At 55.8% G+C, this 12,234-nt stretch overlaps 1 protein-coding gene across 2 annotated transcripts; it reads left to right on the top strand.

Annotated features, from left to right (window-relative positions):
* Window positions 1-1,379: 1,379 nt before the first annotated feature.
* On the top strand, window positions 1,380-11,860 carry LOC140902517 (cathepsin K). Of its 2 annotated transcripts, none has more exons than XM_073322669.1 (8): window positions 1,380-1,533; window positions 3,887-4,013; window positions 5,603-5,725; window positions 6,518-6,673; window positions 7,004-7,222; window positions 8,951-9,116; window positions 10,663-10,768; window positions 10,946-11,860. In XM_073322669.1, the coding sequence occupies exons 2-8, from the start codon at window positions 3,888-3,890 to the stop codon at window positions 11,043-11,045; spliced, it is 996 nt and encodes a 331-aa protein (XP_073178770.1). In that variant the 5' UTR covers window positions 1,380-1,533; window position 3,887; the 3' UTR covers window positions 11,046-11,860. The 2 variants fall into 2 exon arrangements, with proteins under 2 accessions (XP_073178770.1, XP_073178772.1); XM_073322671.1 differs by lacking the exon at window positions 1,380-1,533 and adding an exon at window positions 3,511-3,532.
* The last annotated feature ends 374 nt before the right edge of the window (window positions 11,861-12,234 follow it).

Raw genomic sequence — 12,234 nt, 5'->3', positions numbered from 1 at the left:
CTATCTTCTTACTATGTTCCATTCTATGCATCCGAAGAAGTGGGCTGTAGCCCACAAAAGCTTATGCTCTAATAAATTTGTTCATCTCTAAGGTGCCACAAGTCCTCCTGTTCTTTTTCTGATTCCTTAGGGACAAATTATTTGGTGGCCTCAGAGTGCGGCCACCACCTCTGGCTGATGGCCGCTCACACTTGTTCCTAAAATACTTGATTAGTTTTAGGAAAAACAAATAAATTATGCACATCCACACGTCCAACTCATTTTGGTTAGTCTCTAAGGTGCCACAAGTACTCCTTTCCTTTTCTTTTTGCGAATACAGACTAACACGGCTGCTACTCTGAAACCTGTCATTATTGCAAGCTAGTAATTCTGTTGTGAAAAGTGATATTAACAAACATACGAGTATCACTTTTCACAGCAGATTTACTTAGCCCCAGCAAGCTTGGGGACAAATTAAGCCGTGGATAGGGCAGTCGGGGGAGGCAGCGGGGGCCGGGGGAGGTGGGGTGGGAGCCCGGGGCAGACAGCAGGGGGCTGGAGCTCGAAGCCCCTCAGACAGAGCCTGGTCCCGCGGCTGGGCTGGGTGGGATGTGTGGCTGGGGGAGAGGGGTGCGTGTGTAGAGTTTTAGCTTAAGCTGTCGCTGCTCATGCTCTCTTAGCTCTGAGGTCGCTGGGTCAATCCCCCGGTGCCTCTGCTAAGAGGTGGCATCACACAAGTAGCGTGCTGAGCCATGGGGGCAAGGTCGAGCCTTGTGTTGACCCAAGTGACTCCTGCAGCTAGTTATGGGGTTTAATTGCCCAGGGGCCACGTGCCCGTAGCTCCGATAAACTGCAGCTTATACGAGGGGTGCTCGGGGCTGACAACCAGGCCAATCTGGGACTAATCCTGCAAGGGGTGACCTGCCCCAAAGCCAGAGGAAACGCAGGGTGCTCAAGACCTCCTTGGCTAGGACCCTCCATGCCTTGCTGATGGATTCGGTAGGGGTGGTACCTGTGACTCTGGGGTGGCATTAAAAGCAAAGGGCCCTTTGGGCTTCCCAGGTGGTGATAAGCGCCCTCCCAATCTGGGGCAGGGCGTGGATTGTGCACCCTGTGATGGGGTGTGTGCTCAGAAAATCTGTGTCCTCCTGGGGCTTTGGGGGAGGGATAGACATGCCCTCCCCCCCCCCAAGTTCTCCCCTGCACCCGCTTTGTCCAGGTGCAAATGACTCCCCAGGGGGCAAGGCCCGGTGAGAGGTGACTAAGTTCTGCAGGCAGCTGCAGGTCATGTGAAACCGAACACCCAGCCAGCTCCGCACTCTGCAGGCCTCCCCCACCCGCCAGGCCCATATGCAAATCTGAGTAAACCCTGCATGAAACTGACAGCCCATATTTTCCAGCTTCCTGCCCGACTTCCTCAATCCAGCCAGCATAAAAAGAACTAGCAGGCAAGCAGGGCTGCAGCATCCCGGCTCTCATCTCTGCTCGGCATCTCTTTGGGGCACGGAGAAGAGGTTGCTAACTTTGGTATCCGAGAGCAGCCACGACTTACAGGTGAGGCCCCGCTTTCCTCCTTAGCAGCAAAGGGGGATAAGATAGCTCTCCAGACACAGCCACCAGGGCTGCTGGGTCTGCTCGCTCCGAAGCTGGTGCCCCATGCCTGTGGGGTACGATGCAGAAAGATTCTCCTGCCTGTGCCCTGTGGCCCAGATTACAGAGCTTTCCCTGGGGGGCAGAAGAGGTTTCATAGCCCCAGGCAGTAGCTTTTGCTGGTCTCGGAATAGGTTCTTTGTTCGCTTTCGTTTCCTTCTTCCCCTGAGCATCTGGACCGACCAGCAGAGGCCTGGGGCAGTTTCAGAAGTTTGCTGCTGGGGCTGAACTTCCCCCAGGCCCAGGGGAATGGAAGCAGTTTGGAACCCCGGGTTGATAGCCTGGCTTGTAAACTGAACGGGGAGTCTGGCATGTTAGTTTTATGGGAGCACTTGGAGGCCTTCCTGGAGAGCCAGGGCTTCCACTGGGCTAGGTCCGGTGCATACTTGAAGTGAGAAACAGCCCCCGCCCTCAAGGGCTTCCACTCAGAATTGACCAGGCAGATAAAAGGTGAGAGAGGGGAAACTGAGGCATGGAGAGGGAGACGTGACTTCCCCCAGGATCACGCCAGAGACAGAAACCAGGTGCTCTGTGCCCATTTCCAGTGCTCCAGCCATTACACCGCCCTGGGGGTCACTGATTTCTGAAGAGGGGTTTAACAAGCTGAGCTCAGCACGGGGAAGGCGGGTTGCACAGAGCGGGAGGAGCCGTCCATTCATCTCTGGTCACTGGCATGCTGGGTGCCAGGCAGGGCTGGAGGGTGGACGCGGGCAGAGGGCACTGAAGGGAGCGTGACAGAGCGGTGATGATGCTGGCTGTGACAGGTTTCAGAGTGGAAGCCATGTGAGTCTGTATCAGCAAAAACGAGGATACTGAGGGAGGATACCACTACAAAAGTTATTTATCCTGCTCTTAATTGAATTGTCTCATTAGACTGACCTCACACTTGGTAAGGCAACTCCCATCTTTTCATGTATTTATACTTGCTCCTGTATTTTCCACTCCATGCATCTGATGAAGTGGGTTCTAGCCCACGGAAGCTTGTGCTCAAATAAATTTTAGTCTCTAAGGTGCCACAAGGACTCCTCGTGGAGCTCAGGGCTTGATCCTGGCAGCTGACGAGGGCAGGAGCGCCTGTTGGGGGACCTGCATTCTACACCCAGCTCCGTGCCCCTGGGACACGTCCCTTCCCCACGCTGCCCTGCATTTCTGAAGTTGGGAAATGGGGATAGCAGGCTTGAGAGGAGGCAGGGTGGTCCAGTGGTTAGAGCAACTGGCCCAGCAGCCAGGACACCTGGGATCTGTTCCCAGCAAAGCCGCTGACTTGCTGCAAGACCTCAGTTCTGAGGGCCTCATTCTGTGCCTCAGTTTTCCTATCTGTAAGGTGGCAATAACGTTACCTGCCTGTGGAAAATGCCTTGAACAGGGGGGAGCTAAGGCAGCAATGAGCTGCAATGGGTTTTATCCTGGGCCGGCCTACGCCAGGCCGAGCTGCCGTAGAGCCGAGTTAACGAGCCCAGCCGGCTTGCCCTGCATTCCTCCAAAATCTCCCAGGCATCTGCCAAAAGGCCCTAATGGGAAACAGCTGCTGGGGCTCATGTGATGGTTGCTTGTACATCTGACCAGGCTGTCCCAGCCAGCTGGGAGTCCAGGGGCTGGGATCCGGCTGGTGAAAGAAGAGCCTACCTCACACTGAAGTTTTCATTGACCGCCCCCATGTAAAACCCTCCCCCTGCCGAGGCTTTGCGTTTTTGGTCCGGGGAGTGGAGTGCTTCCGAGGGCTCCATGTCACCAGAATTCAGGAGCAAAGTCCTTGCTCTAGTCACGGAGCAGGCACAGTGCAGAACGGGGCAGGGCCGGAGCCCACCCCCCTCCCCCCAGCAATGCTAAGCCCCAGCGACCTGCAGCCGCAGGGGTAATGTACAGGAGGCAATCACTTGAGCTGCAGCTGTGTTAAAACAGGGTGCGAACGCCTGCCGGTGTAATGACACCCCCTCCCCTGCGGGTCATCAGCCAGGGTTGAACCCAAACTTTCAGAACCACAACCCAGACTTCCACCGCTTGAGCTAAAAGGGCAGCTCTGGCAGCTGTAGTAGGCAGTTCTCCTCTATGCGGACTGGCCACTAGAGGGGGACCTGGCCCACATTTTGCCATGCGTTGTGCCTGCAGGGTATGCAACCTCTACAGCCATGGGGATCTGTATTGACCCTGTGTGGTTGGAGGTCGTCGGGGAGGGGGGAGTCTCGTATCGCTTTAACCTGTCCAATGCTGCCCTCCTACATTGCCCTGCTCATGGCTTTCCCCTCCGCCCTGGCAGGATGTGGTGGATCAGCCTACTAGCCCTGCTGCTCCCAGCAGTGAAGGCCAGCGTGTACCCAGAGGAGGCGCTGGATTCCCAGTGGGAGCTATGGAAGAAAACCTACCGCAAAGAGTACAACGGCAAGGTACCCAGGGTGGGGCAGGAGTCCGGCAGCTCCATATGGGTCAGGACGCTTGGGGGAGCAGTGGGCTTCAGCACAGCTGTGGGGCTGAACGCTCAGCAGGCCAGGCCCCAAAAGCAGCCGCCGCCCCGCTAGCACGCACGGGGATCCAGAGCCGAGGTCTGTCTCCTCTGCTAAAGACCATGGGGCTGGTTTGCCCTCATGTGGTCGCCGCTCGCACCACTGCAGAGACCTGCCACATCAGGGGGACCGGTAGCACTTTACACCCACTCTGCCCCAGCACGAATGGGTGTGGAGAGTCAGGCCCCTGGCTTTCCTGTAGCTGGAGCACTGAGGTTTTTTGAGAACGGGGCAGCTGGTTTTTGAGTGGCTGATGGAGTGCCTAGCACTGGCAATGAGATTCCCCTTCCCTGGAGGGGTAAGGAGTGGAGGGATTAGGGTTATGGGCAGAGCGGGTCTTGTAGGGCTAGAAGTTCGGTGGCAGAGGGGTTATGAGAGACCCCCGAAAGAGGGTAGGATCTAGCAATGGGGAAAGGCCGAGAGGCTGCATGACTGTGGGGGAACGTAGGACTAGAGCTTAAGGCTAGACTGGACCCTAATGAGCCACTAAGCCTGACCTCCTGCATCAGAGGTCCTGAGTTATCCCCTGCACGAGGCACGTCCAGGGTTTGAACTTTGGTCCGCTGGCACAAAAGGCGAGGGCCATCTGCTGCGGCACCCCCCAGCCACTTGTTACTGCTTTGGCCAGCCTGGGGAATTCTCCTGAAGCTTGAAAGCAATCGCGCGCCACCAGGATGTTGCATGGATGTTGACTGGCTCTTATGGACTGGGGTAGAGGCAGTCAGGTCTAGTGGGTGGAGCAGGGGTACAGGTTGGGGATCGAAGCCAAGGGTCGGCACCAGAGTCAGCTGCCAGTTCCCAGAGCCAGGGATCAAGCCAGAGGGAGAACCAGCACTGGAAGCTGGGGGTCAGAGCCGTGGTCAGGTGCCAAAGGCCAGAGCCAAGGATCACGCAGGAGTCAGGTGCAGAAGTCCAAGGCCAGGGTGGGATCCGGGAATGGTCACTGGGGGCGAGCACGGTGGGAACAGGAGCAGAGCAGGAACCAGGAACACGACTGGGTGTGGGGGCCAGCCCCAAGCAGGGTTTGACGCAACCACAACCGGAAACTACCTGGTTCCTCAGACAAACTTCCTCCTTCTGGTTTAAACAGCATAGCTGGACCAATCGGTGGAGCTGGGCGATCTTCCAATCAGAGCTCCCGGGGGTGGTGCCTTGGCTGGGGCTATAGCCCAGTGGGCTTCAGTAGCCACTGAGTGGAGGCCAGGATGTGGCAGGTGTCTGGGGACTCCCAGGCCTGGGTTCAAGACCCGGGAGATCACCTTGCCCATCCCAGGGCAATATGGGAGGCTCTATTCCAGAGCTCTCGATCTCTGCGGTGCACTGGGACAGCGATAACTCCCACCCCCACCACGTAGGCTCCAGACCCTGCTGTAACTCCCCATGCTAGCGCCGGCGGGAGTCTGAGCAGGGTCCGGCCCTTGGCATCCAATAGCCTGGTGTGTTTCCATTCCTGAGCCCTCCTTGCCTCACAGATGGACGAGCTCTCGCGGCGGCTGATCTGGGAGAAGAACCTCAAGTACATCGCCACCCACAACCTGGAGTTCTCTCTGGGCACCCACACCTACGAACTGGCCATGAACCACCTGGGGGACATGGTAGGTGGATGATATGCCGGGGTATTTCCAGATCCTCTGTGAATTATCCCCCGGTGCCGCAGCAGCGTTACCGTCTGTCCGTCTGCCTCATGATCATCGCTGGGGAGTTCGGCTTAGGGTGACCAGATGCCTGGTTTTCGACGGGAACGCCTGGTTGAAAAGGGACCCTGGCGGCTCCGGTCAGCACCAATGACCGTCTGGTCGGCGGTGCTGCGGGATCTGAGGCAGACTAGTCCCTACCTGTCCTGGTGCTAGTAGGTCCGGCTCCTGGGGGGAGTCACGGGGCTCCTCACCTGGCCCCACCCCGGAGCCCTCACCCCAACCCCCTGCCCCAGCCCGGTGAAAGTGCGTGAAGGTGCCGCTGCAGTACATATGCTAACGAGGTGGGGAAGACGATCTCACCAAGCGTCTGAGCATGGGGCTTTGCTCCTATCCCCATCTGTCCAGGCACCGAGTCTGGCTGCTGGAGCATAGGGGCACGACCTGCTTCCGCGTCTGTACACTTTGACCCCTGCGTCCGTGCTGCACCAGCTTAAACACTGTTCATGGCAGGGCAAGAGAGGGGAGTTCTCTCTTGGCAGAAGCTCATGTTTCCTCTCCAGCCGGGGCGTGCACCAGCCTGGCAGGTTTAGACACACTAAAGTTCTCCTCTACCGTGCAATTCCCCAGGCAGTGCCTTTGGTTCACGGCCCCTCCTGCCCTGGGCCACGCGCGGCAGCTCTCGCCAAACGGCGACTACAAAACTGTCCGCCAGCGCCCAGCTTTGCCAAACGTCCGCCTCTCCTTCCCTAGACCAGCGAGGAGGTGGTGCAGAAGATGACGGGGCTGAAGGTCCCTCCGTCGCGTGGGCCCAGCAATGACACGGTCTACGTTCCCGACTGGGAGGAGAGGGTGCCGGACTCGGTGGACTGGAGGAAGAAGGGCTACGTGACGCCCGTGAAGAACCAGGTAAGCAGTGCTGTTGTCCAAGGTCGGCACTTCCTTGTCCACCCCGGTTGAACCGTACGGCTGCCCTACACTGCACTTTGCTTGTTGGCCAGGATTTTCAGGACCAGCTCAGAGAGCAGGTGGCCGGGATCTGAGCTGGTTTCCACAGAGGTGGAGTGGCTCTGGATTTAGGCCAGGGCGATGGAGATCTGACTCCTGTGAGATCCTTACATATCAGTGGGGGGAATAATCACAAATACTGGCTGTTTTCTGCTCTCCCTCTCTGCTCCTTCTGCCCCTCGGGCTAGGAACAGCCTCTCATTTCTGACCATCTTCCCTCCTGTGTGTCAGGGCCAGTGCGGCTCCTGCTGGGCTTTCAGCTCCGTCGGGGCCCTGGAGGGGCAGCTCAAGCGGCAGACCGGAAAGATGCTGTCTCTCAGCCCTCAGAACCTGGTCGACTGCGTGACCAACAATGATGGCTGCGGGGGCGGCTACATGACCAACGCCTTCGAGTATGTGAAGGAGAACAGGGGCATTGACTCAGAGGACTCCTACCCCTACATCGGCCAGGTCAGTGCACCGGCTTTGGCTCTATCAACTTGGTGACAGAGATGGGGGCAGAGGGGGAGGGATTATGGTGATGCACCAGTCCAGGCGTGAGGTCTGCTCCCCATGGCACTGAGGGCAAAGCAGCCGCTAACTCCTTGGAGTAGAATTTTGCAAGGCTGGGAGAGGGGGACTCGCACCTTCTTGCCCAGAGGATGGCAGTGAGTGGAGCTGGCTTGATCCAGTCCAGATAAGGGGCAGTCACTAGATGGTGACTCTAGTGACCACTGACTTCCTGCTGCCGCTGGGGAAGTAACCTGTGCCAGCTCTGCCCTGACGAGACGCCTCCTGCTCCCTGCCCACTTGTGTAGGACCAGGAGGAGCTTAGCCGGCAGCTGCTCTACGTCTCCAGCAGACGCTTGCTGTAGGGAGCTGTGCCATGGTGTAAGAGCTCCTGAGATGGGGCAGGGCTCCTCGCCAGACCTGGGCAGCACTTCCAGGACACCTAATTTACTCCAGGAAAAATGCAGTTTTGGTCGAGGTGAAACGATCCCTGATTTTGACGTGAATCATTTCGGCCAAGCGGTGGTGATGGTGGTGCTGTGCCCCCCCCCCCATAACTACTAGCCCTGCCAGGGCACACCCTTGGCAGGCAGGAGCCTCCGTTTTCAGGCCCTGCTCCCCTGAACGGACCAGCCCCGAGTGCTTTGCTTCGGTTCATCAAAAACACCAGAAAAAATTCAGATTTTTGGTTCAACCTGAATTGAAAAATCACTTATTCGCCCAGCTCGACTCACAACTGAGCCTCCTGGCTCTCCGCCAGCCCAGGTTACTGATCCCCCCGCAGCCCAGCTGTCCCCCACTCTGGCTCTCAACCTGTCACTCCTGACACCCACGCGACCCGGGTTCCTCTGTAGCCAGCTCCCCGGCTGCCGCTACTTCCTCCTGAGCGGCCCCCTCTGGTCACGCTACCCGCTTCTGGGCTGGAGAGATCGTGGGAGCTCTCTGCTGGCTGGACCTCGCGCTTACGGTTCACACACTGCCCAGGAATGAGCCAGCAGCTTCCTTACAAAGCTAGCAGTTTTCTCCAGCGCCTCCAGGCCGCTGCGTACTGACCCAGTCCAGTGCCCCAGCAGGGCAGTTCTCCCCTAAAAGCTGGGATAGGTTCTGCAGGTGTCCTTGTCTCCCCAGGACAGTTGTTCCAAACTCCTGATCGGGATGACGGAGGAGGATGTTTTCCTGGGGTATCAGGGGCATAAAGCAACTCTCCTCCCACCCCCACCCCCACCCCGGGTATTTTGCCCTTGCCTGGCTCTGATCACGAGAGCTGGCTGGGAAATTCTAATTATTTATTTTTTTTTCCCCCAGCACAAAGTTTGGATGAAATTGAAAAAGGTTTTGTTTTCCGCAGAGTTCTCAGAGTTTTTATTGGAAACCAAAATTTTAACTTTAGGGGGGGGTTTTGGGGTTTTTTTGCAACCGGACACTGAAAAATGTCAGCTGGTCGGTCAAACCCGCTGGTTTCTCTCACAGCGGCCAGACCTTTTCAGTTTTGGTTGCAGAAAACGGGGGGATAAAATTAAAAAAAAAAACAAAACAACCCACTATAAAACGGAGACAAAATCAGAATCCCCTGGAAATTTCCGATTCGACAAAGCAGCCAGTTTCCTTCCCCCGAAAACCACCTTTGACAGTGAAATTGCAACCTGCCCTATTGGTGACATCACCGGCTGCGCTTTCTGCCCCCTGCAGGATGAAACCTGCATGTACAGCCCTACCGGAAAAGCCGCCAAGTGTCGTGGGTACAAGGAAATCCCAGAAGGGAATGAGAAGGCCTTGAAGAGAGCTGTGGCCAGGGTGGGGCCTGTGTCTGTGGGCATTGATGCCAGCCTGTCCTCCTTCCAGTTCTACAGCAGAGGTAGGAAGAGTGGAACCTAATGAGCCCCAGGTGATGACTAGAGACGCATCGGGATTGCCCATAGGGTGGGGTCTATTCCGCCTTGGCTTTTGCTGGTGGGAAGGGAGTCTCAGGTATGTTGGGCATCAAGGGGAGGGTAAGACCCCACTCTCCATATTTCATCCCACTCCATCATCACATCTTCCACCCTGGGCTGTGCAGATGCCACGGAAATGCAGCCACCTCTGGGGTGGAAGGCAGCCGCTGGGCAGACAGATGAGGAGGAGGAATTTTGACAAAGGGCATCCCTTGATCTAATGCGAAGTGCCAGCTGATCTTTAATGCACAGGCAGAGCAGACAGGAGCTGGGTTCTGGGATAGCTTCTGCCACACAGTGAGTTGTGTGTAGTGTGCCCCTTCTATGCTAATGATGCTGGAGTTGTCCGGTGAGGAACTCCCTGGACAGGGTGTGTGTGTGTGTATGCTTGCAAGTCCAAGCTGCCTGCAGGGTGGTGATCCTGCTTTACAATGGGCTGACTTGTAACAATCAGCATAACAACTAACGGCAGCTAGCATTGATTGTAATGCTTTGCATGGACAGCTGATGACATTTAAAAGGTGGCCAAATTTGAAACTGATTAAAAGGAAATAGATTCCAAGGCCAGAAAGGACCACGGTCATCATCCAACAGGGGTAGTCAATAGGCGGACTGCGGCCCAAATCTGGACTGCCGGACATTTTTTGAATGGACTCCCAAATCTTTTTATTTACTTATTGTTTTCTATGGAATCTGGACCTTTGACTGCACCTTGATCAAGACATTTGGACCTTGACAAAAAATAATTGTTTGCTCTGATAGTCTGACCACCTGTATAAAACAAGCCGTAGGGCTTCCCTGAATTAGCTCCTCTTGGGCTGTTTTACTAAGCTAGGCTGTCTAGTTCAACCTTGACTGTAAAATTGCTTGTGAGGGGGAATCCACTATTCACCTCAGTAAATTGTTTCCGCGGTTAATCACCCTCACTGTTAACAACTTGCACTTGGTTTCCAGTCTTTTCCATACCGAGTGTAATTGGGCTGCGGAACTCATTGCCACAGGAAGGTGGTGAGACCAAGAATTTAACAAGATCCCAAAAGAGATTAGACCTTTATGTAGATAACACGCGCAGCCAGAGTTGTCGCCATTAACGCTCACCATTTTTGGAAGGGATATTAAACCTCATGCTTCAGGATTTAATAATAACAGGCCCTAGTTAAGAGGTAGGCTAAAGCTACTCAAAGTGCTTTGCAAAGGAAGTCAGTATCATTATTCCTATTGTATAGATGGGGAAACTGAGTGGGGGATGGGTTTAAGCCTTGCTCTAGCTATTAGAGACCAGGATGAGATCTAACATGGCAGACAGATTATCCCACATCCGCCTACTGTGGGGTTCTTGCGCTTTCTTCAGAAGCGCTATCAGAGACGACATTCTGGGCTAGCTGGGCCATGGGGCTGGTCCAGTCTGGCGATTCCTATGTCCCAAAGTGCTGTTATACCCACGAGTGACTCCTGCCCTCCGTCCGCCAGGTGTGTACTACGATGAAAGCTGCAGCGCTGAGAACATCAACCACGCAGTGCTGGCCGTGGGATATGGCACCCAGAAGGGCAGCAAGCACTGGATTGTCAAGAACAGGTAATGCAACGCCAGCCCGTGCCTTCTAAGGGCACCTGCCTCCTAGTGCAGCCGCAGCCTCTGCCAGGAGCCCCGTGGTGAGGAAAGGTGGCACTGGGCCAGGGTGATCTTATAGAAATGGGGAAGGGCCAGTGAATCGTGGCAGAGCTTTTCACTCCCTCTCTTTTCTCTCCGCAGCTGGGGAGAGGGCTGGGGCAACAAGGGTTATATCCTGATGGCCCGGAATATGAACAACGCCTGCGGCATTGCCAACCTGGCCAGCTTCCCCAAGATGTGAGCCCGCCGCCCCGAGCACTGTTCCAAAGCAGCGGCTGGATTTTTGAGCTGGCATCGTGGAGTATCTGCATCTCTGACTCAGCGTCCGGGGCTGTCTCCTCCTCGGCTTCTGTACTAGCCTTTTGTGCTTGCCATTTTTATACTCTGCCCTTCTCTTTTTTGATCTGCAAAGTCTGATGAGGGATTGTCCCTGTTCTATGAGCCCCCCCCCACCTCCCAAAACGTAAGCATCTCCCTCTCCCTGGGATGCGTGGGTAAAAGAACACAGACGCTGTTGCTGGGATTAGAACTCTCGCCCAGCAGCTCCAGAGGAGCAGGTCTCTACCCATATGAGCTGTAGAACTATAGCCATCGCGTCTCCTAAATCCTGGATCTGCTCCGTGGCCCCAACGTCCCTCATTCGTATGCAGCAGTCCGTTGCAGCCCGTATGATGCACGCCCTGCTGCTGAGTTCTGTCCTGCCCCACCCCCCACTATAGGGACAGAGACGCACAGGTGAGAGGGATCGCGTAACCCAGATTCTGAAACCTTGGGATGCATCAGCAAAGTGGGGGGAGGTTGCCTGGATTCCACCTCCTAGTGAGGTTCTGCAGGTGGCTTCATGTTCCCCCTGTCCTGTCTGTCCTTCGTTCCACTGGAGACATTGCCTCGCTGGGGTTGGAAGGGGAGGATGCTTTGCCTGTGTGTTGGCACATATGGCAACCACTGTGCCCACTCCGTATCCCATGCACACTTGCAGCCCTACTCCAGTGTGCCAGGTTCTGGTGAGACTGACATGATTTTATTTTTAAATAAACCCAGTTGGGAATAACCCGTCCCGTGCTTGGTGGTTTGCTCTGTAGCCCGGCTGAATTGTTACGGGGGCACTGATTCAAGGTTGCCAATGGCGTCCACAAATCCTGACCTCCCGGTTTCGTGTCAGGTTGGGCCTTGCGAGGTGACGCCCCGGCCCTGTTCGCTGCTTGCCAGTCCTGTTGTTAAGCCTCGACCATGATTCCCTTGGGCCTGCCATTGGAGGAGCTCAATGCTGTTTGAAAACATTACAAATACATGGGGGCCCCCGCTGCCAGATGAGGTGGCTAACCCAGCCGGTCAAAACCTTTGCATCCAAACTGTAGGTGGAAAACTGGATGTCTGACCAAATGAAATATTTTGCAAAGAGTCTCTGCCTGCTTCCCACGGAAAGCTTT

This window comes from Lepidochelys kempii, chromosome 24 (assembly GCF_965140265.1).
Source record: "Lepidochelys kempii isolate rLepKem1 chromosome 24, rLepKem1.hap2, whole genome shotgun sequence".
NCBI lineage: Eukaryota > Metazoa > Chordata > Testudines > Cheloniidae > Lepidochelys > Lepidochelys kempii.
The sequence above is the reverse complement of the archived record's forward strand: the minus strand, read 5'-3'. Positions and strand labels throughout refer to the sequence as shown.